The sequence below is a fragment of the Ostrea edulis genome, chromosome 3, assembly GCF_947568905.1.
Source record: "Ostrea edulis chromosome 3, xbOstEdul1.1, whole genome shotgun sequence".
Classification (NCBI taxonomy): Eukaryota; Metazoa; Mollusca; class Bivalvia; order Ostreida; family Ostreidae; genus Ostrea; species Ostrea edulis.
The window spans coordinates 24293263-24316050 of record NC_079166.1 but is presented as its reverse complement, the minus strand read 5'-3'; the positions used below and the strand labels follow the sequence as shown (position 1 = coordinate 24316050).

Below are 22788 nucleotides of genomic sequence, written 5' to 3'. Positions count from 1 at the left end.
GGGTATAATTATATAATAGAGGTATATGTTCTTGATTGAAAAAAAGTTCTTTCGGTGTTTAGTTTTTGTTTTCATTAGTTTTATGTCTTGTTGATGTTTAATACTTTTTAACAGGTTTTTTTCCGAACATTTTAATGCATATGCAGTTTAACATTTCAGGAGATCTTAATTCATTTTACATTTGATTTCTTCTTTTGTTGACAAAAATCAAACGTTTTACTTTTTCAAAAAAAAAAATGATAATTTTCACTTCGATGAGCATCAGTTGATCTTTATTTAGAAAGGCAAGTTTACTGATTCATTTGTTATTTTTCAGTTGAATAAGAGATTGGCAATTACTCTAGGACAGTTTACCGTTAAATAGCCCGAATCCTCCAAAGCAGACAAAAGCGGAAGCACAAAATGGAGACGCTTAGAGCTGAAGTTAGAACGGTGGTCTGCAATACATGCATCACAGTCTATTCTTGAAGGTAATTACATAAATACTGCTTATAACGAGCAATTCATTTTTTGTGATTTTGTGCATACTTAATGTTTTATTCTTGTGTGTTTAGGTTGCAGCTGACACATACTGCAGCAAAATTGGTTTTAAAGATGAAATTGATCTGGAAGACATTTCTTTAAATCAACCAGATTCCCTTCCAAGTGATTGTAATTCCTATGCGGTATTTGACCTAGAAACGACTGGATTAGGTTTGTGAAGAAATTGTTATGTTATGATCAAGTTACATATGTCTTTATTTGGCTAGTTTCATTCTAGAGAGGCATGTTTCGGTTGACTTAGAAGTGAAAATATAATTTTATTTCAGCCAGAACATCTCATATTGTTCAAATTGCTGCAGTGTGTGGAGAGAGAGAGAGAGAGAGAGAGAGAGAGAGAGAGAGAGAGAGAGAGAGAGAGAGAGAGAGAGAGAGACAGACACAGAGATAGAGAGAGACAGAGAGATACAGAGAGAGAGAGAGAGAGAGAGAGAGAGAGAGAGAGAGAGAGAGAGAGAGAGAGAGAGTTCAACATACACTCGACACCACAGTCCCCCATTAGTCTTGATACATCCACAGTAACCGGAATTACTTTTGTTGGTGGAGGGATGAAACACAATGACAGGGTTGTTGAGCATCAGAAGCCATCTAAAGGACTCGAGCAGTTTATAGAATTTGTTGTGTCTGTTGGCGGTAAACCTATTTTGGTTGGGTACAACATTCAAAACTTTGATTTACCAATTTTGATTAATTAGCTTGTCAGATACAAATTATTTGATAGTTTTGCCAGTGCTGTTATTGATTTTATTGATACCCTGAAAGTGTCCAAGAGATATTTTGGTAAAAATGATGTAAATTTCAAACAAAATACTCTTGTAACTACTTGGGATCATGATGCTATTGCTGCTGTGAAGGTAATGAAAAAACTTTTTGAAATTAAGTTGTTGACATTATGCAATTTTTCAGAAAAATATGATATGTTCTCATTGAATTATTACTCCTTCAAGAAGTCTTTGGAATCCTTTATTAAGGCAAATGTCATATCTACTATGATTTCAAAATGTTTTTCTAAATTAGAGATTATACACAAGAGGGATTCTCATAATGGGTTGAGAAATGTTTGCAGTTAACCATTATCTGGTTCAAAGCAGCCTAGAATATCTAAGTCAACAAATGTAATCAACAAATTTGTTAAATATTTGAATAACTGTTAATGATGACTATTATCATTGTATGTATTTCACTGTGTATTTTTGATATGCCATAAATGTAAATGTTTACAATTACTTATAGAGATAATACTCAATTTGTTTATGTATATAATCTAGATACATGTATTTAATATATGAGCACAAATAGGACTATATTTAAACAATATTTGGTAGTTCATTTGACTATATGACAATTTTTGCTGATTCAGCAACATTTTGGTATTAACTGATTCTGGCTGTGTTATAAGTCTCTAAATGAATATATAACCTTTTCTTTTTTTTTTTTTGACATATAATCAGGCAATTGATTTTCTCATGCAAGGTGAAGATAACGAACAGTGATCAATCTCATAACTGCTACAAGCAATACAAAATAGATAGTTGGGCAAACATGGACCCCTGGACACACCAGAGGTGGGATCAGGTGCCTAGGAGGAGTAAGCATCCCTTGTTGACCGGCCACACCCGCCGTGAGCCCCATATCCTGATCAGGTAAACGGATTTATCCGCAGTCAAAATCAGTGTGCCAAGAACGGCTTAACAATCGGTATGAAACACGTCAGACAGCATTTGACCCAATGCGAGGTTGTATTGACGAACTAGATCGTTATAACGACCATAGAATTTGCGAGCTGCTGATTTCAATCGAGACTGTTGAAATCCCTGTACCATCAACTTGTTTGTCAGTAGCTTACCTCGATTTAAAAACTGACTATACCCAGAACAAGCCCGGCGACGATTTGGGACAATATTACACTATCATTAGGGGCGACGATTTTGGATGTACTATAGTGCACCCCAAATTGTCGTCCGTCCTAAATCGTCGCCCGCTAATATTTTATTGATTTTTTAGGATAGATTACACATAAGTTATTTTATTGTACCCCCTCTTAAATGGGAGTAAATAGGTTTCAATTCGTCTGTTTGTTTGTCTGTCCGCACCCATATCTCTGGTGCTTGTCGACGTATTGGGCTACAATTTTGTATTTAGATTAGAAGTGACCTACTGACATACATCCCATAAAATGAGAATTCTGGAATGAGAGCTTAAAACACCACGAGCTGTGCACAATTTTCAGCAACTCTGCAATATGTCTGTTGTTTTGCGAACCGATATGTGGGTTACATGTGTTCCTGGCATGTGCTTCCCGTAACATGAAATATCTTGATCGCGAACTATTTTCGACTGTCACTCTGGTGTTTGACTGGACATACGCTTGTCAAATGATTGTTATTTTTATTTGGTAAAACAAACCTTCATCAATATGTACAAAGATTATTTTGTTACTATATTGTGAATTTGAAATCGTTCTAAATCTGCATACATGATACACGCTTTCAAATGGAGCCATTTCTATAAATGATCACGATGTACGTAAACAGTGGAAAAGTTCAGGGGCATCTACATGTATTATAACCAGCATTACATTTCGGTTTATTTATATTTCAAATTGATTGATGTGTTTGAAAAGTGCAGAGAACACCTGTTGACCTTTATATTAATGGTAGAGTATCTAAAGGATTGCGGGGATATGATGTAGTTCGCTGATGACTGTTGATATGTTATTATATTATAGCATGTTTACTTTGATTATACGCTTGCTCCCAGCACTGTTCACTTAGAGAATTTTTATATCGTATCGCTTTATCATTATACGATCATCTTTTAACGTACATCACCTGAATTTTTGTTCATTAGTAGAGCAACCTGATATTTGTTTTTCAAAATAACGTGTTACTTGATCATACGGGAAATTACGATGTAGAAAATGCATGTTAGAATGCTTGCAGTCAACAGACGGGTAATATTATTTCGGTGTTTAGCAGTAACACTAGCAATTACACTTCTGAATTCGAGGTGAAGTCCCACATCAAAGTTACAGTACATATCGCTATATACAATTGCGTACTTAATAAGCAAAAGTCAAGGAGTGAATAGGGCAATATTATTGTAAATTACAGCCCCAGTTATGTCCCCAGTGTCACCAAATGCTAAAGTTTCTTATAAAACTATCAGAACATTAAGAAGTATTCAGATGCATGTGAGAGGTTAATGTTAATTTGGCACGCGTACACGTGAGTTTTTATGTGCTAGGGGAAGATAACGAACAGTGATCAATCTCATAACTCTTATAAGCAATACAAATTAGAGAATTGGGCAAACATGGATCCGTGATACACCAGAGCTGGAAACAGATGCATAGGAAGAGTAAGCATCCTCTGTCGACCGTATGTGAGTGTTTGTGTGTGCTTGTTTCAAAATACAATTATCTTGACTTTCATAAGCTAATTTATGACTCGCGTAAATTGACTTAAATGTAGGCAAGTAATGTACGAGTATATCAATGCTATATTCTAAAAAGAATGTGTACAATAGCGATTGTGTCGATTATACTATGAAAAGATCTTGCAAGCAGTAGAACGTGTTTCCGATCGTTTTTATTGTGTTGAGAAAACGTCTTCAAATCAAACCACATCTAATTATTAATTAGGTAACATAAAATTTCCTGTATTTGAAATTCATGTTACATTTGCCAACTCAAAAGTATCTTTTGAAGTTGCACAGTGTAGTTTTCTAGAAAAGAGTAGAATTGTGAATGCACTGGGACTGTAAAGAAGCCGTGTCATGACGTTTTCATCATTAAATAGCCGTTAAATTACTGCAATGTTTTTTATATCGTGTAGCCAAACAACAAACACCAAATATAAAAAGCAATCACACACACCCCTCTCTGAAATATTGCTATGGAAGATAATAAAAAATAGCGATTAATCTCATAACTTCTATACGTAATACAAAATAGATAGTTGAGCAAACGCGGACCCCTGGATTTAAGAGAGATGGGATCGGGTACCTATGAGGAGTAAGCATCTCTTATTGACCGGTCACACCCACCGATTACGCCCACCGGCCATACCAGCTGTAAACCCTATGTCTTGATCAAGTAATCGGAGTAATCTTTAGTCAAATCAGTGTGTCAATAACGGTCTAGTAGTCGGTATGAAACACGTCAGACAGCATTTGACTCAATGGTATGTTTTATTGGTAGCATAGATCCTTGTAACGACCATAGAATTTGCGAAATGCTGACTTTAAACGAGACTGTTAAAGCCCCTGTAACATCAAAATATGTTTCATAAATAAACACCAGATGCATGTGATCATTGAATATTGCTAATTAAGTATTGGAAGTTGACAATGGAGACGCTGAAATTAATACATTTCCCTGGGTCAGAATAAACCCTTTGGCCAGAAGTTATCAATCACAAAGAATGCAAATATTTCACAATTTATTCACATTTATTTACAGAAAAATACACCATTGAATGAATTAACAAACACACAGTACACCTCACCAAAGTTCACATACACGGTGTTCAATGCTGGTTTATCGTCGAGCTGAATTTATACACGAAAATATAAACTGTCACAAATTGGTTATTAAGTCCAATTCAAAACCCACATATCAAAGTCAAAATGATTTTCCGTGCAATGCTTAACGAATGCTTAACGAGTACTTCTAACAACACAATTTACAGAGAAAAAAAGTAAAAATATCAAAGAGCGATTAATATCATACCTAATATAAAGAATACAAAATTGATAAACACAGACATTCTACTATACTAACATTAAATTTCCACAGCCTTCTATTCTAGAACGTACAGTGTTAGGACAAAACGTGTGTTACTTCCTCTCTATACTGAATTCAGACAAACTTCGTTTTATAGTTAGAATGTCTGGACTCTTATCGAGGTCAAATATGTCAATCAAATCAAAGGTGAAAATAACAAACAGTGATCAATCTTATAACTCTTATAAAGGTGAAGATAATGAACAGTGATCAATCTTATATCTCATTTAAAGGTGTAAATAACGAACAGTAATCAATCTTATAACTCCTATAAAGGTGAAGATAATGAACAGTGATCAATCGTATAGCTCATATAAAGGTGTAAATAACGAACAGTGATCAATCTTATAACTCCTATAAGGAATACAAAATAAAGAGTTGGACAAACAGGGACACCTGGACATACATATACCAGAGGTGGGGCCAGGTGCCTAGGAGGAGTAAGCATTCTCTGTCGACTGGTCACACTCCGTCGTAAGTCCTGCCTTGATCAGATAAGCGGAGTAATCCGTAGTCAAAATCAGTGTGCCAAGAACGACTTAAAATCGGTATGAAATACGTCAGACAGCATTTGACAAAATATCAGGTTGTACTGACGACTTAGAGCATTAAAAAAAAACACAAGTTGGTGATGGAGAAGCTGAAATCATATCTTTTGTCACAATTTGAGTTGTTGGTTTGCCGTTGATATTCATTTTCAATAAAGCATCTAAGTTGGAAGCAAATGTTGAGGACTTTGCTTTGTCTTTCATTTCGAGTTCACGAGGATATGTTGAATAAACATATAAAGGAAAATTATTCTTGTTAATAGATAAAACGTCGCCGATATATCTAAGTGTCGAGCTGAAGGCCACAGCAAGAACTTTTTCTTCTCACTTGGAAGCTTTTTGATAACTCTGCTTCATAAGAATATAAAAAACAGATCAGTTGACAAAGCAGCACAATCCGTGCCAATGGGACTTCCATCAGGTTGTTGGAAGAGCTGATCACTAAAAAGTACGAAAATATTTTCAATGAGGAACGCCGGCGTATTTTTTTAAATTTCAACTTGCAGAATACTTGTCGGTGAAATCAAAGTGGTGTGTAACAAACTAATTTTTGGATAACTGATGTTTCCTTTTTCCATTTTTGTTGATCTTTAATTCATGGTGAGGAATGGTCGTGTAAAGTTTTGATGTTGATTATAGAAAAATGTTGTGATACCGGTATATTACACAATATACATGTACGCATAGTGTGTTACAATCCAGGAGCAATTGCAGATAAGTATCTACAAAATTGGTATTCCAATGTGAAACTGATACTCTTTTCAAGTAGCATCCAATCTTAAACGATAGTCACCATTTGCTTTTGCACTCCGCACATCATTGCCTATTTTGAAGGGAATGAGCCAATATCTACAATCAATTTGCCAATATCTACATTTGTGTGCACGTTTGGATTTACGTTTTGGAACAAAACAGTGCTGATTTCACAATTCCCCGGATATCAACCAGCTTCCACACATATATGATGGGATTCAACGCAACACAAACAAAACAATATACCCTTAAATCTAATGGACAATGTATCATGCCATGGCTGTGTTACAAGAAATGGTCCTGTAAAAATCAGGAGGAGGGTGATCAAGAGACCCACCAGGTACAATGTACTCATAACCTTTTACGTCTAAGTGTATCGATCTTAGACTGTTCACCGCGCGACTTCATTGGTTTGACTTTGACCTGAGCTGGCAGAGATGACGAAGTACATGTGTTTTTAGAGGCATGTGGCTCTGTCATGTGAATGTCGATTGTTTTAATTACTTGTAAAGCATTGGATTGCTTATTGGGGGACTGTATGCCTTCAACATATATACAATAGTTCTTGCGTACAGAAGCACTGTGGAAAATAGGAGAGCCAGTATTAAAGACCTCATATATATTGAGAATGCCTTATAGTGACCATTATAGACATATGATATTATGTCACCAGTAGGTGAATCCGGGGGCGGTGAAATGAAGAGGCAGTTGCTTATCAATATGACGATCCAACCACTAACATACACAATGTACTTTCGGTTTTCATGAAAAACGAAATTGTTCCATTTTTCTTTACAAATTACCAAACACCTTTGTAAGCTAATCAAAAAGGTATGATAGAGCGACAGAGAGACTCCTAATGTCATTAACATACTGTTCAATACCGCAAAAACTTTGCTTGTCCTAACAGCTGGAAGCAATTGGCGTAGGATAGCAAATACGAATGCCAGCCCTACCACAAAATCACTCACACACAGCATAAGAACTAAGAAGTGGTACAGGTTAAGCCTAATCTTATTTTCCCTCACAATAAGAACTAATATACAACTGTTGAACACAAGAGCCAGAACTCCAACAAAGATAGATAAGGTAATGAGAGGTATTGAATAATTGTTTTGTTGTTCAACATGAGGGTAACAGTTTAAGGACGTATTCAGTTGACAGCCTTGGATTTTTATTTCAGTAACATTTGCCATTTTGTTGTAAAATCAGGGCTTTTTAACTCAATACTCCACTGACCACCACGATCCGTTGAAATTCTAAACCCTTTGTCTCAATCTAAAAGGAAAATGTTATGAAGTTTGATGTACGTAAATAAAATATTATGTACATCATAATATGCGAATACTGGAAACTCTTTTATCACAAACATGAATGAAAGGTGACGATATCGAGCATTGATCAATATCATAACTCCTATAAGCAATACAAAATAGAGAGTTTGGCAAATATGGACCCTTGGATATACTAGAGGTGGGATCACCGGCCTAGGAGGAGTAAGCATCCCCTGGCGGCAGGTCACAACCGCCGTGTTCCCTTTATCTTGATCAAGTAAACGGAGTTATCCGCAGTCAAAACATAGTTAGACATCCCTAAATACACCAGCGCGAATTAAATCCTTGAAATGCGAAAACTTTTCTTGATACAGGGTTATTTGAGCTTGACACCCTTACCAAAACTTAATGTTTGCTGCAACTTTGCGACAAGTTTATGGCAAATAAATTTGTTTGCCATAACTATTCACGAAAACATTGCAGAAGTTGGCCAGTAGAGGTAAAACATTGTAGCAAAGTACTGGTAAACATTTGGGATTTTTGAAAATGATTTACCACTAGTGGCAAATACATGTAGTTGCGGCAATTTTCTGGCAAACAAAACAGATTAAATCCGCTTATCAAAACATAAAATGCGTCATGTCCTGTTAAATGACGTCTCATCGCATTTATTGACATGTGGATTGCGATCTGTGCATTGCTTGTATTTTACTGTGTCGGATTGAATTAGTGACAATGTTCATGCTCGGGTAAGTTATAACGCAGTTTGATAAAACTTTAATGAAATAAAAAACCGCAAATAATTCTGCATTTTCTGTTGCATTGCGTATTTTGTGTAATGTCTGTCTGAGCGACTCCGAAGTCTGATCTTGCGCTATGAAGTAAACAATAGGCCTACATAATATATATAGGGACAACTGCACTTTATCCCATATATTTAGCCTACGCATGTCTTCTGAACACCTATTAAAATTTGTTGCATACTCCATCTTGCGTTTTTGATAAATTACAAACTCCACTTATGTAAATAACCAAGATGGCGGCTTTCACTTCGCCGTTACGTTGCGAAGTGAATCTTTGCGCGGCGCAAGCAATTTTTATGTATCAGTACTTGTTTACCTTTTTATGAATTAAAAGTTTGTACAGTGTAGTTTTATCATTTTGCTTTCAACGAAGGAAGCTAATAAACTTTAACCAATGTTAACACAATGTAACCCATCTTGATGCAAAATATCACAGGCAGATCTAGGAATGTGTTGAAGGGGGAGGGGTGTTCTACCATTGATTTTGGTTTTCAAAGGGGGTCTACCCTCAACATGCGTTATTGATTCCCTTTTAAGCAAACTTTTCTGACAAGGAGGGAGGGGGGTCCGACCTGACCCCTGAACCCTCCCTCTAGATTCACCACTGAATATTCGCGAATTTTAAAAGTTAGGTTATATCGCATTAAACAGATCAAAATTGGCTTCATTTTGTTCAATAAACTGAATTCTACAACCCGAATGCATGTTAAATGAAAAATTCAAAATGAATACATTAATAATAAATTGGACAGTGCTTTATAATAAACAATACACATTTACGCCACATGATATAAATGAACATTTAATAGTTTGAATGTATATTTTTAGTTGTGAACAAGGTATACAGAGAGGGAAGTTAAACAATATGCAATAAATCAATAGTTTCAAAGGTATACAGAGTGTTATTTATACTTGTTAATCGATTAGTTTCAACATTCATCATACATGTATTTAGTTTTATGGGGAAGGTGAGGGTGGGGAGTCTTGGTGAAAACTGTAAATTTTGTTTTTTTGTCAGACATTGTACTTTTAATCTTCCCTCTTTAAAGTCGTTAGTTAGTTGGATAGATTATATTAGTTTTATATTTATTTTTTCATTGGATAGAGGGGGTATGTACATATGATCTTTATATACACGCTATCCACACTTCAGGTGCCAGTGGTTTCTACAAAATTTGGAAGTCACAAATCAATATAGATCTTACAGTTACAAATACTACACTTACAGACATATTCCACATCTGCTTCGTACTAAGATATTTTATTGAGCAAGGAACTTTACGGCAAACTAATTCAACTTCATGACAAATGGGATTATTTCAGCTCCTCATGTCTAAAAAGCAATATTCCATTATCACCTGCATATTGTGTTTATGTCATCTATTTCCATACACAAGAACTTGCTCTCTCCGTATGGCCAGGTTTAAATTGAGGTAGACTTAAGAAACAAAATTATGTTAGAGGGGTTTCAATAGTCTTGTTTAAAGTCAGCATTTTTAAATTTTTAAATTTCTATAGCCGTTATAACAACCTAGTTTGCCCATAAAACCTATCATTGGGTCAAATGATTTTTGACGTGTTTCATGCCGATTGTTAGACCGTTCCTTACACACAGCTTTTGACTACGGATTACTATGTTTACCTGATCAAAATATAGGGCTCACGGTGGGTGTGACCGGTCGACAGGGGATGCTTACTCCTCCTAGGCATCTGATCCCACCTCTGGTGTGTCCAGGGGTCTGTGTTTGCCCAACTCTCCCTTTTGTATTGTTTATAGGAGTTATGAGATTGATCACTGATCGTTATTTTCACAGTTCATGTATCTGTTTAGATTTCTTTTCGAAAGCTATATCATTCAATGCTTACTCCTCCTAGGCACCGGATCCCACCTCTAGTATATCCAGGGGTCCGTGTTTGCCCAACTCTCTGTTTTGCATTGCTTAGAGGAATTATGAAATTGATCACTTTTCGTTATCTTCACCTTTCATCTAAATGTCGAATTGAAGGTCACAGCAAGAGATTGCTTCTTCTCAGATAGGAGTTTCTGAATAAATTCTGCTGATAGAGGATAGAAATGGGAGCGAGAAAGAAATATGAGAGAGAGAGAGAGAGAGAAAGAGAGAGAGAGAGAGAGAGAGAGAGAGAGAGAGAGAGAGAGAGAGAGAGGCTGGTAAAACTTGTAAAGCGAAGGCTATTTTCAGAGACATATATATGTATGTTCAGAGATAAGCAACTTCTACGGCGGGAAAGTTCTAGTCATTCTAATCACCGTTTAAAATATGTGACGGTCCCACCCAAGAGTGGATCCAGACGGGGGCTGGTGGTTCCAAGGGGTCGAACACCCCCCCCTCCATATTTTTTTGCGGACCAAACAGTTTAAGAGTTTTTCAATTTTAACGATCCTTTGAGTCAAAATGATATGAAAGGTGAATACTTACATGTCACATTGCATCATTCAGATTTATGAACACCAGTATATCTTTTGATTCTTGGATAAATATGACGACACATTAATCTATAATATTTACGATATTTTCACTTAAGAATTCTTAAAAAGCATATATGTAGCATAAACGTTTTGTTTAAGAAGTAGACAATTTGAAAGTGAAAATGAAATGCCAGGAGATGCCCAGAATGCAGAATTTTGCATCATAAATTTACCTTAGACCACCGGCCTCTTGGGAGTAACATTAAAATCAGTTTTTTTTTATTTCAATACGAAATCAGATCTAAGTATGGCGATTAGAATGACTAGAACTTTGAAAAGATGTATACGTAATAAATAAACATTTTTATGCATAAGACTATCTCAAGATCTCTCCTATGATTGATGTTATATACACAAGCAGTTAAAGGTGTAAATGGGGTAGGGGTGGAGATTGTGAAAAGTATCTAAAAGATAAAGTGCTAGGACCACCTCCTCCTCCCCCCCCCCCAACTTTCACAAATTCCTGATTTCCCTATGCCACCTATATATCGTTATTCCCTATTAATTGGTTTGATAAATTGATGCTGACTTAAGTTTATTTCACTCCTATCATCAAATGGAATCGAACGTAATAATTAAGTTTTAAAATGATTTGATAATCAACAACATTTATATAAGTTACATGCATTAACAAAAAAGGAGGCAAATCGTAAACATTTTCTGAAATCTCGCCGATTTTTTCGAGTTTGGATCATGTGTCGTCTTTCTAAGATTCACTTTCATTTTGTTTTGAAGTGAAACATCTTCTGGGAATTTTGTATCCTGAATGTTTTAGTAGGTTTGAATTTGGTATACGTAATTTGAATCAGCGATTGTGTGTATCTTTTTATCTTTTATTTTGACGGAAAATGTGAGGGTAGAAGTGCACTACGACTCGGAAGACAACATTCTGTTCTTACAGCGACGTCTCCATAAATGTGACCCACAAAATGTGAAAAACTTAAATATCAGATTAGTGGGAGCAATTAAGTGGTATGGGGACACATATGTCCTCACTGATATTCTTTCTCGAAATTCGATAGAGAGTATCATATAAAAACTATTAGTGTCCATATAGCTATACCCAACATATCAGTACTTTTTGGTACTACTGGTCAGTAAAGTGTGTATTATATTCTCTTCTAGACACAGTGATGACGTCCTCTTACTTATTGAGAAAGACTGAGGTTCCGTCAGAGAGAGAGAGAGAGAGAGAGAGAGAGAGAGAGAGAGAGAGAGCTTGTGCTTTTTTCCTGGAAAGACCTTCGGGATCCGCCTGTCTGTTTTGTACGCGATCTGCTTGGCGGTTCCTGAATCTTTATCTTGCATTATGTACGTCGGGCTGTTCTGTTTATCTAGTACAGATTCGCACATAAGGTAAGAATTCTGGCTGTGAATTATTTTTCAGTATCGGAAATCAAACATTCGACAAGACCAACTGAATTTCGCAGTACTTTTTGTGGTCAAACTTTATGATTAAAAGGGAGAGAAAAAATCTCTATAATGCACACTGACACGTATATATATTGAACTATTTCCCTTCTACGATATTACAGGCAGTATGAGCATTAGCAACCTGTCAGCCGTGTTGTATAAGAAAGGAGATTTGCGATTGGTGGGTAATATTTATATATACAAATTAACAGATCATTGATACTTAGTGTATTCTGCACACCACTATAGATTTCTATAACATAGATAAAAATGTCTGATTTCTGTATGTGTGGAAGCCACGTTTTTGTACAAACTGACCACTCCGTCCTAGTTTTCGATCTTATGAACTGTCCTAAATTTAACTGCGGGGAACGGTTATTTTATGATGAATATCCCTAGCCTACTATAATTAATTTTTTCTTACTTTAATTCTGCAACACTTCAAAACCTGATCACACTGATCTGAATTTTTACAAGAAAGAAAGAAAGAAAAACAAAGCATGCAGGTTTTTGATCAACAGGGGATTTACAGTCCGGGGTGATATTGATAATAGAGTTGACCTGATAATGATAAAAGAATACGGCATTGAGTAAAAAAAGTTTCCCCGTTCCGACCCATTAGTTTGACATTTTAAGCAGATATGTTTCATTTTCTTAAACAAAGGAAAAAAATTAAATCAATCACTATCACTCAATGGAGAAATCTTCTAAACATAGAGTAAATAAAACTTTATTCAACTGAGAGAAATCTTCTTAACACATACTTAAATTTTATTCAGCTAAAGAAATCTTGAGAATCTAAACATATAATGTATACTTAAATTCTATTTAATTGAAAAGAATCTTCTAAGCATAAAGAAAACTAAAAACCTATTCAACAGGAATAATGTTTTGTATTTTGAATAAGATGGTGGTGGTGATGGTGGTGGTGGTGGGGGGGGGGGGTAGCGGCAATTACGGCACTCTCCATGCGTCGCGATCAAGAACCACATAAAATGATATGAAGTCGTACTTGATACACGATAACACGTTAACTTTTGAGAAAGACGATCTATGGCTACACGTACCTCGTAGAAATCTTTCCTTCTGTTCAATGCATCCGTAATTCTCATGTGTAAGTCTTTTTGTCTCTCTCTACTTCTATAGGTGGATTGTCCAATCAAAGACCCGGGACCAGGAGGTATAAATATTAAATCATTGAAGCGTCACTTTTAATTGTCTTATATCCGGTATCATAAGGTAGATATTAAATCATTGAAGCGTCACTTTTAATTGTCTTATACCCGGTATCATAAGCTTGTAGATATTAAATCATTGAAATGTCACTTTTTATTGTCTTATACCCGGTATCATAAGGTAGATATTGAATAATTGAAGCGTCACTTTTAATTGTCTTATATCCGGAACCAGAAGGTATAGATGAAAGGTGAAGATAACAAACAGCGACAAATTTCATAAATCCCACAAGCAATACAAAACAGATAGTTGGGCAAACACGGACCCCGGACACACCAGAGGTGGGATCAGGTGCCCAGGAGGAGTAAGCATCCCCTGTCGACCGGTCACACCCGCGGCGAGCCCCACATCCCGACCAGGCAAATGGAGTAATCCGTTGTCAAAATCAGTGTGCGACGAACAGTATAACAATCAGTATAAAACAGTCAGACAGCATTTCACCCAATGATAGATTTTATTGGCAAACCAGATTGCCATAACAACCATCAACTCTTTTGTCAGTAGCTTGCCTCCATTTAAAAACCGACCGTACGCAGAACAAGTTCTTGTGTATCGAATCAGTTGAGAGATATAAACACCATACACTGAAAAAAATACCTAGTTAATTTAACTAAGATGCCTCGTAAAGACTTGCTCATGACTAGTAAGTAATGTATTTACTAAGCAAGATAGTGATGCAACTAGAAATATGACGTCATAAGCATCGTGACCCGTGTTGCCTGCGAAAACTGCAGGAAGGTCCACTCTGCGAGACGCCATTTTTATTGGGATGCTGGAGAGGGAACATTGACTTAAAAGGTTTGTCATTGAACTTATGACTGTTTTTTTTTATTCTTGATGTTTATTTATTAGAAATCATACACACAGCTTGATATGTTTTAATATGCAACTTAATACATTTTAAAACACCGTTCTGTTTTTGTTTATTTAGATGCTGGTGACTGTTTGGCAACCATGTGTAAAGAAAAGTTTGAGAAATCCTGATTACAGGTTCAAGAAATTCCACAAAAGATACACCCCCCCCCCCCATCGCAATCAAGATTGACCAGAAGATCATGTCGATTTTTAACTTCAGATTAAAGTTCTTAATGTCATCTTCTGTATTCAATTTTTTGAAGGATTAACAGGGCGATTTTACTTGTCCTATCAGTTAAATTACTAGAATGCTAGTAATTTTGGCAATGGAATACAGGAATGGAAAATTAGTCAATCTACTGAATGCATTCTAATATTTACTATTGACTGAAGTTATGTTTTACTGTCTGATTAGTTAAATTACTAGTTAACAAATAGTAAACTTACTTAACACCTAGTAAAAACTACTTTTAAATTAGTGATTGTATGGACAGTAGTTTTACTAGTTTGCTTAGTGCATTGTACTAGTTATTTTTTTCAGTGTACTCGGTATACAGGGGATAATGGAATATTGCTACATAAATGTGGGAAGTTGACGATGGAGTAGCTGATATCATCCCGTTAGTCATAAAGTTGAGTTGTTACATGTAGTTTGCCTTTAATATCTACTTTCAATAAAATATCTAAGTATGAAGAAGAAGCGGCGGGCGACTCTGTGGTGTCTTTTATTTCGAGCTCGCAGGGATATATCGATATTGAAGCGTCACTTTTGATTGAATGAAATAGACCACCCTAGATTGCTACATTGTATCTGGAACAAATCGATTACATGTTCATAAACATTATGCGACCCGACAGGGGCGGATCCAAGAAATTTTGAGGAGGGGGTTACCATTTTACCATGCATGATTTGTTTTCCAGGCGAAATGGGGAGGGCTTCTAACCCCGGACCCCCCACTCCCACCCCTTTGGCTGGTGTAGAGAATGCACATTACATGTATTGTGAATCACAGTTCATGTGACTAGATGTGCCGGTCCTCTTGCCTGTCACGTGACTGGATGTGGCTTTCCCCTTGCCTGTCACGTGACTGGATGTGACGTTCCCCTTGCCTGTCATGTGACTGGATGTGGCGTTCCCGCTAACTCCACTGATACCGTATATATATATTAGTTTCACACGACTTAAGTCACGTGCCTTCACCTATATCAACCATAAAGGCATAACTGCATAAAATCACAGATAAATTTACCATATATGGATACCCCCTTCTGCCCCAACCCGGTGTTGAACTCACGACCTGTGGAATCAAATCTAGCAGCGCGTGAATAGCGCGCTAGATGACGATGGAATTGTTGCCACGCTGTCACACGCTACACGGGCATTAAGAATGGAAATGGGATACAGTTATTTATCGTAAACATAAGAGGATCATTCAAGAATATTAGATCCAAACAGATACAAACAACATTTGAAATATTTCATAAAGCGCAAAGAATGCAATGAACTATCTCTCTCTCTCTCTCTCTCTCTCTCTCTCTCTCTCTCTCTCTCTCTCTCTCATGTACACACATGCATGCAACTATAGATAGACAATGCATAAATTAAAGATTCGTAAATGATTGAATTTGTACTATTTTTATGTATGTTTCAGATTGATTTTACACACTTTATCTTTCTATCTGTTTGTCTCTCTATCTGTTTGTCTTTCTATCTATTACAGAGGTGCAGATTGCTGTCCAGAGAGTGGGTATATGTGGTTCTGATGTCAAGTACTGGAAAGAGGGTGTCATTGGTCACTTTGTGGTCACTAAACCGTTACTGCTAGGTCATGAAATCAGTGGAGTCATCAGTAAAGTGGGAGAGGGCGTCACGCACCTCAAAATAGGTATAGTCACGCACCTCAAAATAGGTATAGTCACGCACCTCAAAATAGGTATAGTCAAGCACCTCAAAATAGGTACAGTCAAGCACCTTAATATAGGTATAGTGACGCATCTTAAAATATATATAGTAACGCAGCCAAAAAGGAGGTCACAGAGTACGAATTTGTTGTACGCGCCGTGTGATTGGTTCGCAAAGACATTGCTTAGTCTCGGGATCATCCGAAGGGTCTCGGGATTATTCGCGGACCAATCACACGACACGTTATAAATTCGTACTCTGTGACCTCCTTTTTGGCTGCCAGTGGAAGAGATGAAGCCCTGTCCGATCAATGCACGCAAGATTGTGTCAAATAAAAGAGATGAGATGGGTTTTGAGTTGAAGAGACTTGTAGTATGACATCTCCCCGACCTGTCGCTCGTCAAAATTCCTTAGGTAACGCTGTAATTACTTGGAAAATGTGCCCGGAAACGGGGACCCCCTGTTTGTTTACAAATTTTTGTTTCTTACCTTGTGTATTTTATTATACCGGTAGAAGGCCAATCTTTAAAGTTTACAAAAAGCGTGAAACGATTACATGAATCGAAAGAGGGATGAGATAGACTGGGAATTCATACATTTCAGAGAAATTATTGCCACCAAAAAAAAAATTATGAAAAGGGGGGGGGGTAATATCCATACTTCAGGTGCCTGTGATTAATGCAAGCGTCTTCTGATAGTGTAAATCTAAGTTTGTTAAATTCAGGGGGCCAGAAGATAATTATAGAGTATTAAAGTTAGATATGGGTATATACCAGAAATTAAAAAAAAAATCTTTTCAAGATTAGCAGGACGACACTGAATCATATCAGAATTAAAATGTTTTAAGTTTTGTTGATTCATTTATTCAACTAAGGCAATATCTCCTAAACTATTTAAAGTAGGGCTTTCATATTCCTTATGGCAAGAAATTTCATTTGATGCAATGATGTCTGACCAGGTGACCTTGGCCTTAAAGTTTGACTCAAATTTGAAAAATTTAACCGAAACTTTAATTTTGCTCATAAAGTGTGAATGCTGGGCGATATATCTTTGATATTTCATGTATGCCGTTCTCGGCACACCAATTTTGACTACGAATTTTTAGTTTACTTGATCAAGAGTTAGCGCTTACGGCGGGTAGACCGGTCGACAAGGGATGCTTACTCCTCTTAAGCACCTGGTCCCACCTCTGGTATGTCCAGAGGTCCGTGTCTACCGAACTTTTCATTTTGTATTCCTTGTAGGAGTGATCACTGTTCGATATCTTCGCTTTTCATGCATTCCCTTTGACAAGACCTCTCTTTTTGTTACCACAGATTTAGACGTTGTGACCTTGACACCTGATCTAGGATTTTATCTTACTTTTAAGAAAGGTTAACCTAGGCAATATCTTCTGAACTGTTTAAGGTTGGGCGTTAATATATTGTACTATTCCATGTCATGGTGTTTGTTATCTTGTGACATTGCATCATGGTTATGTTTTGTTTCTATTGGTCTAAGTTGAGGTCACAATATGGGGTAGGAATTTTTCACTGGAATAAAGATGACCAAAAATCTTTTAAAAATCACAATAGCTGAACAACAGCAGGGTCAAGGTGATTCGTGTGAGCGATGTGGCTCCTGAGGTTCTTGTTGTTTAAGGTTGTTGATAAACATTGCCGTCTCACTTTCAGGGGACCGTGTGGCGGTAGATCCACATATCACATGCCGCGTGTGCGAGTTCTGCAAGACGGGCCGTTACAACATGTGTCCCAAAGTCTACTTTTTGGCCACGCCTCCTGACGATGGGGCCCTAGCCAGATATTTCGTGCATGCCGCAGATTTCACTTTTAAGTAAGTATACGCATGTGTAACAAGTACAATCCCTCAGTATACACTAATTTATTGATTGGAATGCAAGTAAAGGCACCAGTACAATACACGTACACAAGTACAATACACATACAATACACGTACACCAGTACAATACGCGTACACCAGTACAATACACGTACACCAATACAATACACGTACACCAGTACAATACATGTACACCAGTACAATACAAGTACACCAGTACAATACACGTACACAAGTACAATACACATACACTGCACCAGTACAGGTCATGTACACTGCACTTACACACCAGTACTATGTATGTACAATACACTTACACCAGTACTATACACGTACTCCAGTACAATACACGTACACCAGTACAATATACGTACACCAATACAATACACGTACACCAGTACAATACACATACACCAGTACAATACACGTACACTGCACCAGTACAGGTCATGTACACTGCACTTACACACCAGTACAATATATGTACAATACAGTTACACCAGTACTATACACATACTCCAGTACAATACACGTACACCAGTACAATATACGTACAACAGTACAATACATATACACCAGTACAATACATATACACCAGTACAATATATATACACCAGTACAATACACGTACACCAGTACAATACACGTACACTGTACCAGTACAGGTACAGGTCATGTACACTGCACTTACACCCCAGTACAATGCATGTACACTGCACTTACATTTTTACAACAGTTTTCCATTGATCTCGATAACTCGGTGGTAGAGCTTTCCCTTTCTAACTGAGCGGGGCTCGAACTCACAACCTCACGGCCACGATGAAAACGATCTATTCCTGAACTACCGCGACCAATACCACACACGGTTAAAGTTATAATGTTTATGAAATAATGTCTTGATATAAAACTGTTTATTTTGGCAGACTTCCAGATAACGTGAGCTTTGAAGAGGGAGCATGCGTAGAACCTCTTTCGGTTGGTTTACACGGATGTCGAAGAGCAGGTGTCACTTTGGGTCAAAAGGTCCTTGTGACGGGTGCAGGTCCAATTGGCCTTTGTGTCATGTTGAGCGCTAAGGCTCTGGGCGCCTCTGCTGTTTGTATGACAGGTAAAACTATATGTGTCATTTCACAAGTAGCCGGAACAAATTTAGTCTTTTGGACAAGGATGTTGAATGTCGATTCGGGTTCGGGTTTAAAACACTTCGTTGGAGGCAATAAACGCTTCTTTTGGTTATGAAATGAAGCTCGCTCGATGTGGTAGCTACTAAGATATGAAAATGTCAGAAATAGTCCATCGACTCAAATATGTTTTGTCCATAAGGACGACTTCGCCTCTTGTCCATGCATATGTTTTGTGTAACCAGATTCCATTATCCTTTTATTATCAATATGGCATCTAGACGTTTTTCTCCGTACGGGGATGTACATGCTTTGTATCATGTTCACTATGAATTTTCATTTTTCGATTTTTTCGTCTGTCGACATTTTGATACAGTATACTTATATATGATAGACTGTATACAGTTATTGATAGACGATACTGTCAGCACAATGTACTACAACAATTGAATGTTTCATACTAAAACCAGATATAGACGCCTCGCGTCTTGAGTTTGCAAAGAAATGTGGCGCCACCCACACTTTTCTGGTGACGTGCGAGGACAAAGAGGAGGATGTAGCTGCGAAACTGGCGGATCTTATGGGGGCGATGCCAGACAGGACCATTGAGTGCAGCGGGACACAGTTCGCCGTCAACCTCGCTGTTCACGTGAGTTGTACATGTATTGATGCGCATGACCTGATATTTCCTTAAAGGCATTTAGTACTTATGATAAAAATTTGAAAGAGTTTGCGCACTTTTGTTATTGTTAAAATGCCTATTCCCATTCAATGTGTAATTACATGTATTCTTATTGAAATTCAATGCTATATCATAACAAAATTGAAATTTCGTGCTCTTTTCTGCAAATCAAGATGAAATTATGACTATGATTGATTTACATTATCTAGAAGAAGGCCATATGAAGTGGATCCTTTTTTCCCTTAGAATATTTTGCGTATTTTAAAACTGACGGTGAAGAAGGTTTTCCACAGGAAATCATGGTTTCGTTAACATGCATGTACTCCAACGCAGCACATAAATATTTATACTTTTGTTTGTTTCAGGCTACCAAACCCGGGGGTCAGGTAATCATAATTGGACACGGACCTACCTCCGTTTCGTTTCCGGTTGTGGCCACTGTTGCCAAGGAAATAGAGATCAAAGGATCGTTCCGCTATGTCAACACGTAAGTCAGAGTTAGATAATATATTCCAATCAAATCGAATTCTGCTAGTGACGTCATTAACAAACCTTTATGCAACTGAATCCTGGGATCGGCTTTTCCAAAGTTGACCAACTTCAACGTAGTGTTAATATTGCGTTAAAGCTAACAAAATTGTTAAGTGTTGTTCAAAAGCGATTCATGCGTAAACTCTGTTATAACACTGTGTTACTTCTAATCCACCCCTAACTAACCTTTGTCAAATTTAATGGTAAAAAAACTTAACACAGTGATTCATCACGACTGTTCGATTATCACTTAATTAATCTACATCAAAGGAAACAGTTTTCGGACAGCCGCTGATCCTATAAAAATTAGAAGGATGAACATACGCGTAATTCAGAATGATCTTGAGAGGCCTACGAACCGACAAAGCTGTGTCCTGTATATATATATATATATATATATATATATATATGTGTGTGTGTGTGTGTGTGTGTGTGTGTGTGTGTGTGTGTGTGTGTATGTGTGTGTGTGTGTGTGTGTGTGTGTAATGTTGATAGAGACCCGTATGTTTAATGCTGACAAAGACCGAATATACAAGATACCCGTATGTATGACGCTGACGGAGAGCCATTTCTATATGGGATAGCATGCATAATGCGAAGAACGTCCCTTACATTTTTCACTTACTTTTAATCCATGTTTTAGTTAAGATGGTCAGGTGTTGTGCTGCTAGAGGCATTTTGATTTTCGTTATTACGAGGTACGAGTATATCATTGATGTGTGATGGTTCTTGGACATCTTGGTGTATTTGTGTGAATGCTTCGAAGGTTATTGTAATTTTAAAGTTCGTGATCGATTTGCATTGTTTCGTTGTTGTGGTGCGGATTGAGTAGTTGACCCATGGGAATTTTTTTCCAGTTAGTAGTTAACCCACTATGACATAATTCGTGGTAGTTAGATTCATGTAAAACGATCAATTTAGTGTTTTTGTTTCCCGCGTTAATGCAGACTTTTTCATTTTTGGTCTAAAAAAAAGAAAAGAAAAAGAAAATCTTTGTAACAATTGGTCCTACCTAAGTGCAGATTGTCATATGGTTTTTCGCTGTTGAAGTTGGTTTGCAAGTAAAATTAAGTCATTGTTGCAGTTGGCTCGAAGTAAAATTTTTGTCGTTGTTTTCATTGTTATAGTTGTCCCACGATGATAGAAATGATCTCCTGTGGCAAAATTGACGTTAAGCCGCTGATCACACACCGGTTCAGACTGGAGCAGACCTTGGACGCGTTTGAGATGGCCAGAAGTGGACAGGGAGTGAAAGTCATGATTAACTGCGGACAGTGACGTCATACGTACAAGAATGACGTACACGAATGATCCAAGAAACGAACTATTACATGTAGGTTGTAACTCATTTAGTCTGTTGTCAAATTCCTTGAAATTTAACAAACTGTCTGCTATGTACAGACTATTCAAATATATCAAGCAATGTTTTTGTATATCCTTTATATTCAATGAGTACATTAAACTCAAAATTGTCTCTTTTTTGCATTTGAAACGTACACCAATTCATGAATACAAAAATTAGACTCTGAAAAGAACAACCACAGTGTTATAGTACAGTACAATGTATATACTGGTATTGGACACATGATAATCCTTTAAAAACAGTGCAGTATTTATGTTAGCACTGTGATCTGATTAAAATCAGATCCTATGACCCGCTCACGTAAATCGCTGTACTAAGGATCCCTAGATATGCGTGAGCGGATCATAATATATAGGGTAAGATTTTAATCAGATTGGTTAGCACTGATAGTGTGCAAATACAGTCAGCCACTCAATGAATTGTCTCTTCAAACAAGAGTGAGACATCACATACATGTAGATAAGAGTCAAACTTCCACCAGAGTTCGTTTGCTCACAAACCAAACTCTTCCACTTAGGCATTATGGGATAGCGATTTCTTAGGCCGCGTATACTGTGACGTCACTGTAGAATGACGAAAAAACATAATGTCAAACGTAAACAACTTTCAAAACAAGAACGTAAACATCAAGTTCATTACTTTACACAATAATT

General features: G+C 37.0%; 1 protein-coding gene across 1 annotated transcript; it reads left to right on the top strand.

Moving 5' to 3' along the window:
- The first annotated feature begins 12483 nt into the window (after window positions 1-12483).
- On the top strand, window positions 12484-22246 carry LOC130052490 (sorbitol dehydrogenase-like). The gene is made up of 9 exons (XM_056157640.1): window positions 12484-12548; window positions 12728-12786; window positions 13752-13785; window positions 16418-16582; window positions 18273-18432; window positions 19362-19546; window positions 20030-20208; window positions 20607-20728; window positions 21900-22246. The coding sequence occupies exons 2-9, from the start codon at window positions 12733-12735 to the stop codon at window positions 22048-22050; spliced, it is 1050 nt and encodes a 349-aa protein (XP_056013615.1). The 5' UTR covers window positions 12484-12548; window positions 12728-12732; the 3' UTR covers window positions 22051-22246.
- The last annotated feature ends 542 nt before the right edge of the window (window positions 22247-22788 follow it).